The sequence below is a fragment of the Triturus cristatus genome, chromosome 7 (assembly GCF_964204655.1).
Source record: "Triturus cristatus chromosome 7, aTriCri1.1, whole genome shotgun sequence".
In the NCBI taxonomy this organism is placed as follows: Eukaryota; Metazoa; Chordata; class Amphibia; order Caudata; family Salamandridae; genus Triturus; species Triturus cristatus.
This window is the reverse complement of record NC_140590.1, coordinates 1,217,747,669-1,217,767,253: the sequence shown is the minus strand read 5'-3', so window position 1 is coordinate 1,217,767,253 and position 19,585 is coordinate 1,217,747,669. Positions and strand designations below refer to the sequence as shown.

Below are 19,585 nucleotides of genomic sequence, written 5' to 3'. Positions count from 1 at the left end.
CAATCTAAAGATGATTTGGGGGTATGAGGAAATTATTGGGCCTCCAGAGTGTACAAGTGGTCTTGATCAAGCGTTCTATGTAGATTAAAATGTTTTTATTGAATTCGGTGCCATTGTATCAGCAGTGTTAGCGAGTTACATTTTGGTACATGAGAAAATAGGGGATGTTATGTAGGAATAAGATATTGATTTATGATTTTAAGGAGTTAGAGTGGACAAATGGAACTATACATTTGGAGCACACTTACAGGTTATACATTAGGACGCATCCAGTTCGGGGAGCATGTTTGACTACAAAGCTGGCCAGAGTCTATAGGGCAGAATGACGGGGTTGACCAGCTGATTATGTTATCAAGATGTCTGTGGTGGGTTTTGAGGACAAGTGTGAACTCTGGAAGGGTGGGGGACGCTCAGAGTTAGAAGAAAGAGCATTTGACAGGAGGAGGTTAGGACATTTGAAGAAGCAAAACTTTGAGAGGGTTCTGTCCAGGCTAGTCAATTTATCCTCGAGGACCAGTGTGATCGTATGACTTGAGTTATTCACTGGTGAATCCCATGTTTTTTCCGCAAAGGGTGGACGTAGCTTCCGGAGACAATTATGACTTGTGTGATGATGTTTACTTCAGAATCCAACAGCGCTGGTGTTTTAGACTTTTTTGGTGGGTTGTGGTTGAGAACATCCCATAGGTGGCAACCCAATGAACTGAAGGGTAGCAGGGTCAGTGAACACAATTTCCACCATTGCAGCACAGTTTGATCACATCATACAGATTTTCTGTATCTTTGTAAACGTGACACCCTGGTGTACAGCTTGAAATATCAAAAGTTGTGAGTCACATGCTGACTGCTTGATGTCACTGTTGAGTCAACGGCGGCTCACCCATGGGTTCTAGTACCTGTAGAAACTCTAGCAGCTTTGAGTCCCGAGGCTACAGTATTCTCTGGCAGCACCACATGTACAACAACACAACGTGGCCCGGTTAGTACAGGACGCGGGATCCAGCAATCCCTGGAACCGGATTAACCACATTTTTCAAGAGTCTCCTTTGAGAAGGAAGTATAGCGTTGAATAGCTTGGGATTGCAACATCTGTGGTATTTTCCCTGCCTTATACAACGGACAGACAATATAAGAAGCAAGCACTCTGCTGCAGTTCCAAACAAGAACATCGACAGCACAGATAAACATACAGTCACTGGGCGCAGAGACAAACAGGCAAGCACAGACACAAGGAGGCAGAAGCCAACACTGATCCAGAAAATGGGACCAACCACATTGTTTGCAGCTCTGTTCGTCCTCTTCCTGGGTAAGATTTTGATTTTTGTAACAAGTGTAACCCTGTTGATTGTCTTCATAATTTTGAATATTCAAGGCCTGCTTGAGCCAAGTATAGAGACAAAAGGTTCGGGAAATGTCATCCAATTATTTACCAGTAGCTCTATTTTGGAAATATTTGGAAGAAGTGTTTACATTGTGATTTTTGACAAAGGCCAAAATCTCTACATTCTGATTATGCTACTTCAATAGTCCGCGACTTTGGCCTGGAAGAATACAAGCTATAGACACAGCTCAGCATCAGAAGCATACATTCACGTGCTGCCTGTAAGGCTTATTGATCCCTGTCGAAATCCTTTCTGTAGAAAACGCAGGCGATCAGCCAGACTGCTAGGGTAATACCTTCCTTTTGAGCCTGAAGGCAAGCGGGCACGCGTTCTGCATGTTGTGATCCTATGAGGTGGCTCTTGCAGCTAGCCCTCCATGACTCCCACCTTGAAGCCTGTGCTGCATTTCATAACGAGATTTTTAAAGGATTTTTGAGTCACTGGCCAAGGGAAGATTGCATTTGGCTAGGAATATTGCAATGGTGGCCCAAAAGGCGGTGTAAGTGGTCGTGACCACCATGAATGATCAGTTGCACCAACCACACCAGATACCTTGTAGGACAGCAGACTTTCCTATGCTCATTTAATTTGGACTGATCATGGCAAACATCTGTCTTAGGGCGACTCGGGCCTTTATTTAGAGTTTGGCACATGGTATACTCAGACAGAACGTGACATAAACCCCTTCCACCATATTTCAAGTGCCATAGGATAAACTGCTATTGTAATATGGCAGACGGGGCAGCTATCACGTTTGTGACCAAGTATCCCATCCGCCTAACTCTAAATAAAGCCTTCTGTCTATAAGAGGTCAATGAGTTGTCTTGGTGGCCTATATGCTGTCTCGCCAAGTGGTTTCCTCATTAGTGCTTTTCATGACATGTTTGTGGTGCCCTAATTTTACACAATGTCATTATTTTATGGCCTATTTAGGTTTGTGCGACAACTGTATAATAGAAATTATTCCAAGCGTATTTGTTAACTTTTTAGACATTATCGTACTTGAAGGATGGATTACAGTCCTGTGTTGGACAATTGTGGCGATGCAGATTTTTCTATAAATTATAGAGTTCCTCTTTGTATTTTTATTTAGTGGCAGCGTTTTATGACAATTTTGACCTGTGAAGCGTAAATTATAGACACCATTAACCCTCAGTGAATATGTAGAGCATTGATATGTTATCCACAACTTTCAAACTTGTTATTCCACTCAACCAGACTCCACGTGTTCATATTGAGACTTAACACATGAAGTCTGGATTTCCTATTGAAAATGTGTTTTTTAAAACCACTAGGAATGAAAAATAGAAAAAAACATCAGTTAATCCCCATTTCGTGAGAAACGACAAAATTCCAGCTTCGATTTAACAAATTCTAAAAGGGACACATTCATAAAAAAGAACTGCAGTATATTATATCATATCATATTGTATCATATATATATATATATATATAACATCATATACATCATATCATGTATCATAGCATAGCATATCATATATAATATCATATAGCATAGCATATACATGGAAAATGTAGAGGCTATAGAAAGACAGAATAGCTCAGTAGTAAGATCTATATAGAGCCCGTGTAGCTGACATTGTAAACAGAAGATCCTCCGCGACCGCGACCGTGACGTCAGAGGTCTGGGTTGTGTTTCTTTTTTCATCTAATGAAGAGGTTGCTGAGGCCCATTTTAATGACCACGCGTGAGTTTCCAAATGGACCCTCTCAGGTTTTAGCAGAGATCCTGTTCTCAACAACCATACAAGAGAGCGAGCGAGCGTACCCCGAGCGATCATGGGATTAGTGTAATCGTCCTGACACCACTGTCAATAAATGTGGTAGCCAGGTCGGATGAGCTGGCAACGGACTGCACTCCGTTTTCGCTATAAATGTCGGGAAGAGCTGTCGGTGCTTTAGTCCTGATAGCTGGAAAAGGCTGTATACACTTTATATTTCCCGCGCTGGATGGATGCCAAAGCATGCTGTTACTGGAGAGCAGAAATCAGTGTACGTCACATCTTCCCTGAACTCAGCTAGGAAGAAGCTACGCACTTACGTAACACGTGGGCCTGCAGCACCGGGCGCGTGACAGCATCTCTGCTCCCTTCGTTGTGTCCTACGTTACTTAATTCTCCCGAAATGACTCGCCTTCACTCCTCCTTGCCCGGTGCATTCCATTTACTTCCGGTCCTGACTCACTCCACTCTGCCGTCTCACCCACACCTGCACGTTCATGGTTCACTCCTGTCAGTTTCATGTGTACATCCTGTGCACGTGGCTTATCATTGGTCCAGATTCAATTACTGAGCACTTCCTGTGTTTTGGGAAGATGCCGCTCATTATTCTTAAGTGGCTGTTGGCTCCAAGAGCCCTGTCAATGGCAATGGGCCCCATAACAAGCACAGAAAAGGACCTATTTCTGGTTTCTTTTTTAAAAATTCTGGTGAGTGCCATAACTGTGTCTCAAACAACTTGTTTATGTCACCCAACAGTAATGGGCATAGATATCTGAAGGTAAATCGGGAAAGATTTGACTCGACAGTCCTACTTTTTGTTTACTTCCTTTAAATGTATGCAAACCAGAAAGAAGCAGTAATCCCCAGAAGTAATTTGCAGGTAAAAATACTGAACCATCAGGGTGGACTTGCTTATGGGACAATCTGTCGGGGCTGGTCTGTCAGAGTAGTGTGTGGGCCAGTTTTGGGCTGTTTATGGGCCTTTTTATGGTTTGGTGGACCAGTTCTTACGCTGATTGTATTACCAGAACCACAAACATTGCCTGCAGCAAGCACACATCCATGCAGTCTTCCATACCTGCAAAACACCTATATAGCTTATCTTTCCAAGTTCAAAACTGCCCTTGTTTGAAAATGTGGGTCACTTTTTAGCCATCTGATTTGCTAATGGCTGGCAACTCTAATTGGGTGCCTGGGCCTATTTTCTGACCCAGAACGACCCAGTGCACCAGGTATTGAGGAGACATTTATTTTCGATGATATCAAGTTCCGGAACTCAGAGGAAGAAGAGTTGATGCCCTATAGTCCCCAGTGTAGTGAGCAGTAACATACAGGAATCGGTGTTTCTGCACTGGTTCTCACATGTCAACCTGTATTTCCAGATATTTTATCATGGACAGTGTCCTCAATGTATGTTATGAACTGGGGAGGAGAGTAGGGGATGGCCTCATTTAAAAAACACCAGATATACCAGGCGCAGTAACACCTCTCCATTTGTGTTTGTAGAGTTTTTTCTTTTTGCCAAAGTGGGATTACTGGGCCACTGTTGAGGGCCAAAGTGGTCATGTGAGTCGGAGACCCATTACCAGGGCGGTACACCAGACATAGTGGTCCAGACACAGGCCAGTTCTCTGGAAATGTGGATTTTCCTTCAGTTGATCTATGTGCATGTGATAAAGTGGATCCTACTGCCCACTGTTAACTGTTTCTCCTGTCATTATTCTGCAGGCAATAGCCACGCGCACTCGCTCCGCTCAGCGCCTGGCACCATGATCCCTGACACCATGACCTTTGACCCCAGTGCCAACAACGTGAACAGGAACAACGGTAAGTGCTGCTGCCCGCCTATAACTAACAGAGCAGTCCAACATAGGTAAAGAAGGTGGTAACCCTTTACCTTGTGTGCTTCTTGTACATGAAGGCAGGAGCAATCAAAGTAGGTCTGAAGGTTCCCTCAACACAAGACAAAGGGCCTGATTTACACTGTGGAGTATGTTTTGCAATCATTTTTAGCAACAGATTAAAATACTATGTCACCCCGACAGGGTAACCATCCTACCAATTTAGAGTTAAGCCTTGACGGGAACTGCCGTCACAGCGGTTCCTGTAAATGAGGTAACTGTTTGACAGACACTGACATCTATCCAATCTTTAAGAACTTGCATTTGCAATCATCCATTCTAATAGTATGGTGGTTTCCTCTTGATTTTCTCTTGTAGCAGATCCCAGAGTTCTTTGTTCCTTCTAGAAACAAATGATGATTGTATTATCAATATTTTTGATCCTTTTTCAAAGAATAGGTTGTGATCAAATTGGGTCCCAGCCTGATGCTTCTAGAGCTGTGTTAAATATGGCGATTGCAGATCAAGCCTGAGCAAGGCATGCAACGGTCATGCAGATATGTTTCAACCATGCGCACCGCGATTCTCATCAAGAATGGTTTCTCCTGCTTATCATACGCAATTTGGGCACCATCCCATCTCTGGTCTGTATTGCTGTCTGCTGCGAGCAGACAGCAATACAGGCCACAGAATTTTGCAGATGGTTACACTGTGCCTTTGATTTTACATTATGGCTTTTATCTTGTTGTAAAGTAGTTCCTTACTACAAACAGCAACACACATTTGCCAACAGCAGCTTCTCCATTCCTGGGAGAGGCTTTACACAAGAGGCTCACAGCCACACTAACTGCACTCGCCACCACAGTCCTGCTGAAGGCAGCTCTATCTGGGTAACTCTAGGTCAAGCTCTTGTCACAGTGCACACCAGCCACATAGTCTTTGCCAGTGCTTGTTAGTTCTTAGGCCTTTTTCCCTTTTTAGTCATTTGCATATCACTCAATGTGTAGGGACAGGAGATTTCCCGAGGCACTAGGCCTTGCAGTGTTCCTACTCAGCTAAACAGACCATAAAACAGCAAATGATGTAAAGCTACCATAATATAACAGCCTACTGCACATGAGGCTAGCACCTACTCAAAATACCTACTCCTAACATTCCAAGAACATACATTTTCGTATTTTTTTAATGACCACGAGATTTTTGACTTCCAACAGTTCACTGTTCCCATCACAGCATTACCTAATTTGTGAGGTACTATTACACTTACCTTGCCAATGGTCAGGTACCACCAATACTTAATTTGTAAAATAATTAAATAAATAAAAATAAGATCAGGGGCCCACGTGTTTTCTCAAGAGCCCGCCGAGGCCCACTAGCATATATGCCACCTCCTGCTTCTTTCTTCCATCACCCTACACTTGCTATCTCTTTATTTCACTCTTACTCACTCCCTTCATCACTGTTTTATTATCTTTTGCTTCCTCCTTCTTTCTGCTTTTTTCTTTCATGCTCTGGATCCAAGTCTGATGATGGAAAAATATGCCTTGTTCCTAAAAAATGAGTACTGGTGGCTACCACCTGTGTCCACCAGCACAAATTAAAGAACTGATCAACACACACACTCAAATGAGTGCAGCATGCTGTTGTAGTAATAAGATAGTAAATGTCTGGCACATTAGTGGGTTGAAGAGAAATTTGTTTATGTGTCTGTAAATGTCTTTTTATATTTAATAACAAATCTTCTTCCTTTATTTAGTATGCGGCAGATCCAGAGGTCAGAGCCGCATCGTTGGAGGACAAGATGCCCTCAGAGGCGAGTGGCCATGGCAAGTCAGTGTCCGCATGTCCGACCGTGATATTTGTGGAGGTGTCCTCATAGCAGATAAATGGGTGCTGTCCGCTGCTCACTGCCTCAGACGGTAAGTGTCCGTGCTCCCTCTTCCTCGCCTACCACATTTGGAATTTCATGAAGGCAAAAAGGGGACTGTCTATGTGGTCAGAAATTGTTGCGCCTAAGTCAACAGCAGCTCCTTATATGATCTTTGCAATGCCCATTAATGTTCCTATAGCTCTGTCTACTGTACTGAAGTGGCACATGTGAGTAACTTCACTCCAAAGAAAATGCAAGTGTTATGTAGACACTCATGCCATTCACTGCATTTGACAGAATGTGCTCCCCTCAAGCACCATCCATAGAATTCAGGCAGCAGTACAATGCATCAGTCGTGGCAGCCATTGTTCACAATGTTACTTGGCTTCCAGCTATTTGTGGCCTCGGATGTTTCAACGCAGAAAATCAATCATGCCTTAAAATTTGCCTTCTGCAGGTCCCATTTGAAAATAACTCCCAGCAAGTTATGTACTGAGATTTAATTGTGCTGCACCAATTTAACATTGTCTGCATTGGTTTTTACAGTGGAAAGACCATTCAACAGCAATACATTGTGATTTCGATATGGTGTGAGAGTATTTTCTTAAAGGGGCAATACAACCTAGAGAAATAAATCGCTTTTCCCAACCCTACATTTCTAGAGAAAAAAAATCACTTTTCCCAATTCTACATTTCTAGAGGAAACAAATCGCTTTTCCCAATCCTACATAACAATCAGGAACAATAAGCATTCGAAAATGTCCCTTTGCTTGAGGATGTCCACTTGGATTTTGAGAACTATTGTAACATCGTTCACAGAAAGGTCCCTTTAATATGGGAAATAACGTACAGCAGCATTGCCACAATTTAGGCCACCAGTATTTAAGGTCCTTCCCTTTCTCAAGTTTCTGCTCTGAATTGTTCCCCTTTCATGTTTTTCAAGGTCTAAGTTCCCATTCAAATATCATGCCATGAAATGTTTTGAGGGGAAAACATAATACATCTATTTATAGAATATGATAAGCCTTAAATCTTTGAATGGGAAATGTTAGGAGTCAGTAAACCTCTAGGATCCAGAAGCAAACCCCTTCGGTCCTGTTAGTGGTACAGCACAACATGTCAACAGAAGCACAATTTTGTGAGAAGCTCCTATAAATGTTCTTATTCACACGACCTCAGAGCCAGGCAAAGGTCCTCGACTCTGGGACACTCTGAAGGGTCCAGCACCCTGCACTATGGGTCTGCTAGGGCTTACTCTACACCCTTGCATACAGCGAGACACCTGTGTGGGTGGGAGAAAAGCATTGCAGCTTAGCTTCCTTTCCTCACTATGTTGGAATAGGTTCTGAATTCAGTGAAACAATCTGACCAATACTAGTAATTACTCATCTGCAGAACTCTGTCTGGATCAACACACCACAAAGGGAAGGGGTTGCTGGGGTGAGGATGCAGAGGTTACGCATCACAATGTTAGATAGGAAGGAGGTTCAGGAGAAAAAATAAAAATACAATTATTTTTTCAGGGCAAGAGTCGAAATAAACACAATAGTCTCCCAGGATTATTGATGAAGCCAAAAACACAAATGAGGTTAGAGTGTTTAACATATCTGTTGTTCTCTTTCAGGGCGCGCCCCGAACAAATCTCGGTGGTCCTCGGGACCTTGCAGCTATCAGGTAGCAATCCCCACGCTGTGATCTCGAAGGTGAAGACCATCACAAAGCACCCCAACTACGATTTCCAGAGTAGATCCCCCGGAGACCTTGCTCTCGTGGAGCTGCAGACCCCTGTGAACTTCACCGACTACATCATGCCCGTTTGCCTCCCTGACTCGCCGGTCCAGTTCCCCACTGGGATGGTCTGCTGGGTCACCGGCTGGGGGTACATCTCTTCTCAAGGTAAGGGGATCTGGCCGTGGAAGACCCTCCAGAGCATGCACCATTGTTATCTCCTGTATTGTAGCAGAACCCTACTATGCAGCTTCTCATGGCAAGCAAGGGGGATGTATGACATTACCACGCCTTAATTCACCACACACATATTAACATTGCCAATTTTACAACGCATACCACTAACACACATTTACATTCTCCCACATTAGAAACACCTTCACCACGCATTCCAATTCCACGCATACTTTTACCATGCTTACTGTTTCTGAAAAATCCTGTCACAGTCTATCCCTGCCACCTACTGTTAAAAAAATTATACATAAATTGCCTTTGTCGTTTACAGGTTTGGTACTCTTTGAACATTTTATAATGTTGGGGGCGTGGGGGACCTCCCAAACCCCCTTTTTAAATTTCCCTCAAATGGGTGGTTTTGTCTTGTGTTGTAAAGACGTCCATGCAAACAGTCTTTACGATGTAAAAAATGAGGGTAAAATCTAATACGAAGTAAAAACTTCATGGTGAAAGCTGTTTCCTGCAAGGGGTAGGTTAGCATAAGCGTGATTGGCAATTAATTGAATTCAACAAGCAGTAATGTAAAAAAATGTATGTCATGGCACCAGAAACAATGACAGATAGGAGCCAGTTGCGGTCCCTCCTGAATAAAATCTCCACTGGTGCACACTTGGTTGTGTGATATAGTTGTCAGGCATGAAACCAGGAGACGTGGGGGCATATTTACAAGCCTCTAGCGCCATCGGAGCGTCACTTTTTCGGATGCTCTGATGGTGTTCCACTCTACCTTATATTTACAAGGTGGTGTTAAGCCACTTAACGTAGCTTGTAAATATGCCCCGTACTGCAGCAGTCCACTGCAGCTAAAGGGCGGGCAGTGGCGGTTGCTGTGGGTGCTCCACTGCAACACCCACTGATTTTTGATGCTGCCCCAGATTTACAAGGTTGGGGCAGAGCCAAAAACTAAGCTCATGTAAAATCTGGGCTTAGGATGGTGATACGAGGAAAAATTATTAATTTCTCCTCATATTTTGCTCTTTCTAATGCAGCACAGATAGAAAGAACAAATTGCCTTTAAAGATTGTTTATGTGCAGGAAGGTGTCCCTTCCTGCACATAAACAAAAAAACAATTGCCCCTGCAGCGCAGGCACCCTTGAAACATGGCACAAGGGTGCCTGCACTGGCACTAGTCAGCATTTTTATCGCCAGCCGTAGAGGAAGTTCAGTGGTGTGCGTATTTTTGTAAACACGACACATCCCTTCGATTTGAAAATGTCGGAGCGTGGCGTTGCCAAATTTGGCGTTACACCGCGCTTCAATATTTTCTTGTAAATATGCCCTGTGGTTTCTCATGCTTGTTTCCTCAACTCACCAGATTGTGTGATCCTGTAAAAATCTTGTAATGCACCTAAGGGCTATTTTCCTCAACTGTCAGAATTATTGCCCAGAAACTGGTTACTCCTTAATATTAGGCATAGTAAAAAACAATCTGTATATAAATAAATGCACACCATATAAATTACTTAATTTTACATGTGATCACAGTAGTCATTGTACATTAAGATTTTTATTTGACATTTGAACCAAAACTGCTGCCGTTCCTGAAATTTACTGGCACTTTTTGAAACTGAACAGCCCTCAAAACCTACTCCAAATTTTATTGCATAGTGTTCTGTGGGCTAACAGTGTATGTCAGTAATGTCATTTTACACATGAAGCATACATTTCAAATTTGATGTAGATTTTATTAGTTGGGAAAAAAACTAACATCATTTGTAAGTTACTCCAGACAAAAAGGGTGGAGTCAGGGAAAAACCTGGCAGCAGCAAAAATTAAACAAAATAGCAGCATTTTGATAACCTTTTCACTTCTCTCTAAATAAGACAGAAACACACTAACGTCATGCCAAATTCAGTAGATATGAATTACAAGCATGATTTAGATACCCAAAGCATCATCAAGTTAAAATAAGGAAACCAATGACTATGCCCAGCAGGGCTGGCAAATGGGCAAGAATATTAAAAGCAAGCTTGAAAATGGGTAAGGTTAGAAGATGGCTGCTTAAGAAAGAAAAGTGAAGCGTGAAGGGCATTTAGTACAAAAGGAAAGGGGGTGAGGGAGATATGCGAGCTTATAAAAGAGTAGCAAGGTTTAGAGAAGCCTAACATTTGCCTATTTTGTACATTGCAGAGGTACTCCCTTCCCCTGGCATCCTGCAGAAGGTCAAGCTGCCCCTCATTGATGCCAAAACATGTGATGAGCTCTACCACATCAAGAATGACTTGCTGAATGAAAACAGCAGTCTGGTGAAAGAGGAACAGATATGTGCCGGATATGTGGAAGGGGGTAAAGATGGCTGCAAGGTGAGTTAAATCATCAGTTAAACTTGCAGGTTGAAAAGTGAAAACTCCAATTTGCTTGCATATTGTGTAACTGGTTTTATGGGATTTTTCTTGCATGAATCAATTGGTGAGCTAGAAAGTGAGCTCAGGAGAACCACTACACTGTACATAGTGCCTAGAGCTAATGTTTCCAACATTTCATGTGGCAAAAGCAGTTACCGCAAGTCTTTACCCCATTGTTTTCAATTTTTAGCTTCATGAGAGAAGACACTCTAATGCACATTAGAATGATGTATTCAATCAGCTTTAATGCCCCCATTGTTCTTTACCCTCTGTGGCAGAAACTATGATTTATGAATGTGGTGTCTGCCCTCATGAGTAGAGCCCAATTGGCAGGGTTTTGTGGCAAGAGGCTTCCATGACTGTCAGTAATTTACCTGCTCTGTAGAACAGCTGTTACAGTTGATGTCTGCTGAGTGTCACCTGGCCCTCAGAGTTCCCCAGCAGCAGGACATAAGTTGTGGTGACTTTGACTTGAAAACAAAGTTCCATTAACATTTCTCACATTAATGCTTCAGTGAGTTAAACATCATCGCTGACATATGTCAGCTTATGCAGGTCATGGTTCGAGTCTCAGCGTGGCCAGCTCTGTGTTACATTAGTCTGAGATTGGTAAACCGAGCATCGTTACATTGGGTAGTAGTAACACCCGCTACTTAGAATGCTTCGAAAATGTGGACAGGTAGTAAGTGGAGCTGTAAAAACAGGTTCAAGTTTTATGAATGAATTTGGACTTTGCTGAGGCATCCTCCATTTACTGTGCAGAGCTCATGAAGAAATTAAATTGTGGTTGTGAAACTAACAAACACGCTAATCACTCCTTAAAACACATCGGCATCGTAGAAATGATGATGCCATATAAGCTAAATTCTAAATCTATATTCTGAATCATGGACCTAACAGCCCATCTCATTGTACATCAGTAATTGCGTCATTTATGACATCATGGATGACAGAAGATTTATCAGCTCAGACTTTCAATGTGTGCCTTGAATGTGAAACGTGTTGATTTGAGTTGTGTCCTTGGGGTAGCCATTACAGAGGGGTTTGGGGCGGGTATATCTGCAAACGTAAAGCTCTGAAGCAATAGCATGACTTCCTTTATCCTTTTCAGGGTGACTCTGGTGGTCCACTGGTCTGCCAACAGGATGGGACTTGGCTTCTGGCAGGAATCTCGAGCTTCGGGGATGGCTGTGCGTTGGCAAACCGCCCAGGCATATACACCAGGATCCCTGCTTACATCGACTGGATCAAGCAGATGGTGCCGGAGATCAGTAGCACCACGCTGAACCTCAATATCACAGCCACCAGCCTGGTGCATCAGAATTTCGGAAGAGTTGCCAGAGTGAGCTCTGATGCCCACCTCCCCACCGTCAGCCTGACCCTGGTTACCATAGCCAGTGTGCTCCTGAGAAAACTTAGTGACATTTAAAATGTCAACTTATCATCCATAACCAACATCAACTCCGCCCAATCCCACCTGATAAACGAGGCAACCAAGGGGCGATCCTCTTAGTATAAACTGATTATACATTCACAGGGTAGAACACAATGAAGGAACCCTACCACTGTGAATGAGAAGAAACAGACATACCTGTATGTATGATGGACTCCAAGCCAATGTTGCATGAAGACCGTGGTATGAAGTATGGGGCGCTCTTCAGAACGTTCCTCTTATGTGTGTATTTTGCAGGACATTATTTAAAATGCGAAATAGAGTGATATTTATTTATTATTACATTATTTATTCTTATGATTATTTGCACACCGCAGGATCTCAGTGTAGACACCAGATTACCCCAAGACACTTCAGTAGGAAGATCCAAAAATATGATTATAATATGGTGAAATGGGAGCTGATGCCAAGCATGAACTTACTGTGGGTAGACTCCATAGCAGACAGCTGGCAGAGGGACAACATGGCCCCGGATGGCTCCTATGGATTAGAGATTCAAATGTGATCCGAAGTGGCTAGTGTCATTGCAGAAAAGGACATATGGCTATGCCCAGCTACCTTCTGGAACTGTACTCGCCAATGGATACCTGCATTGTGGACGTCAGTGGTGAGGTGTCAGAACAGAAAATGATGTCACAGGAAGTGATGGGCATGGAAGAATGAATTGTCACAGCTCAAAGGATGTAGAGACATACAGACTGGAGACATATCCTTGTAGCAGGCCTCTCACCAGACTCCTACAATCCTTTCTAGATTAGAACTAGTTTCTCTTGCAAATTTACATTTACTTAAAACATCCTAATTTTCCATAATAAACGTTTGCTCAGTATTAGAAACTTTGAGTAGAATCTATAGAAATTCTACGAACACCCAATTAAAACTGCCCACTGCTCACTTCCCTTCCAATTCATGTTTACTGTGAAATCAGTGCACAAATGCAATCTAACCTATAATATTCTGTAATGTCTGGCCTCTGGGTCAGTTCATGTTATTTAAAATATTTATTTTGTACATTTTTCTAGGGTGCTTTGAGAATGAAATAAACCGATCATGTTATTTACTATCTGCTGTTAATAATAAAATACTTTGATGTCAATACCCATGTTACAGAACATCTGTCAAAATGTTTTATTTTTCGGCGGGGAGGAGGGGGCTAAGATACATTCTGCATGAAGTGTATTGAGAAGGAATGATTTTTGGCTGAGATAAAAAAATAAAATCATGCAAAAACTGTTAGCGGTCTTAAAAATGAGACTAGCCAGGAACTGCTCTGTTTTGAGTAGCTGATCTTAATGTATTTATTGGTTGACTGGTTGTGTATATATTATATATAGCAAAAACATGTGAAATTCAAATACTTAAAAATGCTGAATCAAACCATAAGATGAACTATCTGGTTAGAAAAATGAAAACGGAACTTTAAAACATTCAGGGATTTTATTTCCCATCAATCATTTGGAAGACAGTCACACATCAATCAATCAATCAAAAAAATAACTTTATTCGGTTTTCATCTGTGGAACCATAAAAGTTAACAATATTTAAAAAACAATACTTAGTAAAAATTCATAAAATCTTTACACAATTCATCACATGTAAAAACCTGACCCTGTTGGTATCTCATGCAGCAAATCATATGCAAAGTACAATACAAAATACTTGGTCCTCTGAAATAAAAGTTAAAACAAAACAATGGATAGATGACTCCGGGGGATCCTATCTGATAATTATGTCTCATCTGGTGAACTAGATTAGCCTCTTCCATGCTCATGACGTCTCCCGGCCATCATGAGTCACGATGGGCGTGTGCGGACGACGGCCGGGAGACGTCATGACCACGCCCACGATTGGAATGTCAGCACTGCGGTAGCGCTGCGGCGGAATTTGCGCCGCAGCGAAGATGTTAAGAGAGGACCCTCACAGATACTACTATTTAATCTAGGTAGGGTCTGAGCTTCACTGCAGATTTAAGGAAATTGAGGACAAATAAAATAGAATCTTCATGCAACAGCTGTAAATTAATAAGAGCTGGGCGAGCCTGGCTGAATTTCATCCTCCTTAAAATAGGGACAATAACATTTTTCCGGGGGATGATAAAACCTGCAGAATAATAAAAAATGAAGCAAATCCTGTGTAGACTCACTGTCGCAGCTACAAGATGCTAAGATCTGTCCTCTACTACTCCCCCTTGGCGAAGCCAGCAGGAGGTGAAAAAAACCCAGGCGAAACCTAGTCAGCAAAAAAGGTTTAATAAATACTAAAAGATCCCAGAAGGTATGGCTCGGTAGATAATGTAGTTTTCAGCATTAACATTTTTAGAACACTAGGTTTCCTTAGTTCCAGCTCTTTCTTCTCCAATTTCCTTAGACTACAAAAAGACACCTTACCCATTCCAAATCCTTTGTAAATACCGATTCTGGATTAGTATATAATTCTGCTCTACCTAGGGTTTCAAAGCTACTCTACGTTTCTAAGCCATGGTATGTGATGGTCATATTCAAGGGTCATACACTCTTTCAATTTCAATTGGGTCAACGATAAATCTTCATTCTGTCAATGAATGAATGAAATGACAGTGGGCGGAGAGCAAGTGTGTCACACAGATATGGGATCCCAAGTTCTTTGTGTACCACTATATTAGAAGTACCACTGGGCACACCTAATAGACGCTTCAGAAACGTATTCTCAGCCACTTGTAAATCTTCTATAACTACAAGCCCCCATGTTTCAGTACCATGAGAGGCCATCGCGACACACTTGGCCTGATATACCTTTATAAGTGCCACTATCAGTCTTTTGCCTAATTTAGAAGCACAATTAAAAATAGCCGCATTTGCCCGCACTAAATCTCCCCTCTTTCTCTGTTTTAGTGGGCCCCATTTAATTTGCTCATCCAATATGACCCCCAGATGCGAAAAGACATCAGTGCGGGGGACCTGAGCAGTGCCTACCCTAAATTGAAGGGTCTTTTTCGTGCGAAGGCCCACCTGCATCACAAAAGATTTGGAGTCATTTATGGATAAATCCCGGTCCGTCATAAAAGCAGAGAAGGAGTCAAGCAGAATTTGTAACACGCTGGTGGTCCTGCATATAAGGACCGCGTCATCCGCGTATATTAATACTGGCAAACCACGTTGGCCTACCTGCGGGTAATCAACCCTTGTAGTTTGTGGCACTTTATCCAGATCGTTGATATAGAAATTAAACAAAAAGGGAGTCAAGATACACCCCTGGCGTACACCTCTCTTTATGGCAAAAGTACGGAGACTCTTAAATCTTGCGAGAATCTAACCTGCGCCTAAGTAGCTTGGTGAAGATTTTCCAAGAAATAGACGATGTTATCATCTACCCCAATAGCCAACATGGTCTACCACAATTTGGCCCTGTTTATGCAATCAAATATGGAGGACAGATCCATGAATGCTAGATAAATCATGCCAGGGCAGGCAACTGTATATTTATTGAGAATCATGCATAGGTTGAGACACTGGGCCACAGTCGACCGCCCAGGGGGGAACCCATACTGAATGTCCGATAGAGTGGCATGTTCTTCTGTCCAAGTGGTCAGCCTATCTAAAAGTACTCGACCCACCACCTTAACCACCAACTCCAACAAGGAGATTATCTGTAACAATGAGTATTATCCCGATTGACTTTTTAAAAAACTGGCACAATGGTAGAGGTAGCCCAAGACTCAGGGCAGCCAGATTTTGCTGCAGCGTTCAAAACTGCCATAAGAACCAGTGCCCAAAAAGTTGGATCGGATTTAAAAAGGTCAGCTGGAATGCCATCAGGTCCCAGGGCTTTGTTACTGGTCAATCCGACAATACCATCCTTGACCTGTGATAAGTTGAAAAACATGTCAGATGTACCTGCCTCCCAGGAAAAAGAACAGTTCAGCTCAGGGGGGCACTCAAATGTGGCTTCAAAGTGGAGCACCCACTCCTCCTCGTTAATGTGGGCACTTACTACACTGCCTTCCTCAGAATTTAAAAAGGGACTGTTGATTATGCTCCAGAATCTGGAACTGTCCCGCAACGTGCTAGCCTCCATTAATGCCGTCCAAGCTTTAAAGCGGACTTTCGCCTTGCCAATTCCACTTTATACTCTCTTCAGTGAGATCTCACTAATATCTCGTCTCTTGGGCTCCTATTTAGGCTTCTCGCAGTTTCCTGGTCGCCCGGGAACAGAGGGAATCAAACCATCTAGGGGACTGAATAACAGATCGCCAAGCCGGAGCTCTTAAAAAATCACTTATTTTGTCTGAGATAGTTTTAAAAGCACTAATGACCACACCTGGTGCCGAGGTCAGAGTAGTACACATGGCTAACTCATTAGCCCACGAGACCACCATATACTTGGAAAAAGCGTTTGGGGATATCTGGGTCCACTTTAACCGCCTCCCACCATCTGATGGTCTCACCTCCCCACTCTGCCCAGCCCTCCTTCCATGCAACAATAAAGGGCCACAAAAAAGAACACACAGGGGATTATGATCACTGTGTACACTCGGTTGTATAGCGAATCCTGTGAATGATTCTAGTAGAGGTGACGATACCAAAATAAAATCTATAAATTAACCATCACCCCTACCTTTAAAGGAGGGAATAACGGCCTTACTACAAGGGTCAGATAAACACACGAGGGATAATAAATCAAATTCATGGTGGAGGCCATTCAATGTCTCCCCTTGTAGGGAATGTTCAAAGTGGATTCCTCTCACACGTGGACATCCCAGATCAGCCAATCTAGAAACCCTGGTATCAACGCATGTATGAATATTAAAATCCCCAGTGATCACAAAATTTCATAAAGTGATACTAAGATGTTGCCTTACAAAGGAACAACATTAGGGTCTCACCAAGGTGAGATGTTTTGAAATGTAATGAAGGTACATCCAAACTGATAGATTGTAAACCATCAATGGAATTTTAATTCATTCCCTTCAAATGATGTCAAATTGAATTTTAATCCGAAAAAATGCACAACCAAACTTTACAAAAATTCAGCATTCCCTATGCAATTTGGGCTCTTGGCCCTTCTTCAGGGAAATTATCTGGAAAAAAAAACAGCGTTTGATACCTTACTTATACTGAAAACACAACATATGAATTAAGAATACAAAATAAGGAAGAACCACTGTGTACCGTGATTTGCGCAAAAAATCACCGAAATGAAAGATGAGTGATTCAATTTGACATCATTTGAAGGGAAGGAATTAAAATTCCATTGATGGTTTACAATCAGTCAGGTTGGATGTACCTTCATTACATTTCAAAACATCTCACCTTGGTGAGGCCCTAATGTTGTGCCCAGGGGGCCGCCGCTTAATTTAAGCGCCGCAACTTCAGGAACTTTCTTCACGCCTAAGTCAAGGGATGATACCCCAGGAGCACACAACAACGTTCCAGTTACTCATTTTCCAGGTGTGCGTGTTCGCACTTTCTTTCAATTGCCTTACAAAGGAACCCAGCAAAGAAATATTACATACACCCTTAGTGCAAGATGTTGAATTGTAAACATTTGTGAGACCCAAATTATAGGACCCCCCTACTGAGTACAAGGGACTGTATACAAGGGCTCTCTGTAGGCAAAACCAACAGCTTGCATTCAACTGCCAAGGAAATGTAAATTGCAAGGCCACCTCTTGGTCTTCCTACATATGAAGGGATTGCCGGAAAAGAAAATGACTTGTATCCCTCCAGTGGTAAACTGCTTCCAGTCAGCCACGTTTCCTGCAAACAAATCACACTGAATTGTTTTATATACGCAATCCACGAAGGGTCCGAGAACTTGTTTGTTAGACATGCAATGTTCCAGGATATAAAGTTTCTGTAGGTTTCACCCATCGTCCCAGCACTTGACCATGAAGTTTCCTGCAAGCTAGTAGGTGTCACTGGATTCGTGAGAGCAGACCCACTAAGTCAATCACAAGCATCCAAGGTAGCCAGGGGTGCGAAATGATTTGTTAGCTCCAAAGTGGGAGGAAAAGCTAGCTCCTGCCAGCCATGTGCTGTCCAATTCCAATAATTTGGATCAGGGGCCAAATTCCGATTCAAATTCCTGGAGAATGGGTATAATGGCATATGACTGTTAGCTGGAGCACTAAAACTATTAGCCATATAATTCCGCCCCAGTGGTTCAGGTTTGTAAAAGAAGCCAAGAGGTAAAGCCATGATGGATGTCTTAGGACCAAAATTATTGAAGGTCGTGAACAAAATCCTTACTGAGATGTGGGGTTGTTTAAAATTGAAAATTACACAGTCACCCTTAAACGACTTATGAGAGCTGCCGACCCAGTTGACCCTTGTTCTTCAATTGAGTGTAGTCCTCCTTGGTGCCCTGAGGGAGAGTTGGCCTGTTCCCCAGTATCATAACATATGGGGTAAATTCTGCTGGCAGATGAATAACAGGCAGGTGCTGGATAGGGTTCTGCATAGAGCCCTCCCATCCCCCCTGGTGGTGCTCCCCAGGTGCGTTCCTCTCCCGGATGGGTCGATCTCGTGTAGCCGATCTTTCCATTGGACCAGAAATTATGCAAGGTTTTGGCACGGTATGGATCACAGAGGGAGGTGAGGCCAGGCACGAATGTGCACAGTCACTCAATGACCTTAGAGGGGAAAGTAGAGGTTCCCTGGTGCTTGTATGTATGCCTCCCGAGGTAGAACAATCCGATGTTGAGGGAGCCTTTAATGGCCTTGATTCCAGATTGGCGGCTACACCTTCTAGCGGTACACAACATTTGAGTTCAGAGATACCCTTTTCAAATGCGGTCAAATGTTGGATTATTGGGCCCAGCTTAGTGTCCAATAATATGTGAACGAGGAGCACTCCTTCAGAACTAAACTCTTTATGCTTATTCTATCTTGTTTTAGAAAAAACGGCGTGCTGCAAAGGTTGACATGCTTAGTGTCCACCTTAACCCTCAAGGAATCCTGAAAGGATTCTGATATGCACATCATATCTACTTTGGTCAGTCCGTGGTCGAC

At 42.7% G+C, this 19,585-nt stretch overlaps 1 protein-coding gene across 1 annotated transcript; it reads left to right on the top strand.

The window, feature by feature from the left end:
* The first annotated feature begins 1,163 nt into the window (after window positions 1-1,163).
* Window positions 1,164-13,657, top strand: LOC146811652 (serine protease 27-like). The gene is made up of 6 exons (XM_085618624.1): window positions 1,164-1,306; window positions 4,853-4,951; window positions 6,722-6,884; window positions 8,460-8,731; window positions 10,929-11,101; window positions 12,255-13,657. The coding sequence occupies exons 1-6, from the start codon at window positions 1,261-1,263 to the stop codon at window positions 12,570-12,572; spliced, it is 1,071 nt and encodes a 356-aa protein (XP_085474750.1). The 5' UTR covers window positions 1,164-1,260; the 3' UTR covers window positions 12,573-13,657.
* The last annotated feature ends 5,928 nt before the right edge of the window (window positions 13,658-19,585 follow it).

Coding starts and splice junctions, on each gene's coding strand:
- LOC146811652 (XM_085618624.1), top strand. CDS start 1,261: ATGGGACCAACCACATTGTTTGCAGCTCTGTTCGTCCTCTTCCTGG. Junction 1,307..4,852: donor TCTGTTCGTCCTCTTCCTGG/GTAAGATTTTGA, acceptor ATTATTCTGCAG/GCAATAGCCACGCGCACTCG. Junction 4,952..6,721: donor CAACGTGAACAGGAACAACG/GTAAGTGCTGCT, acceptor TCCTTTATTTAG/TATGCGGCAGATCCAGAGGT.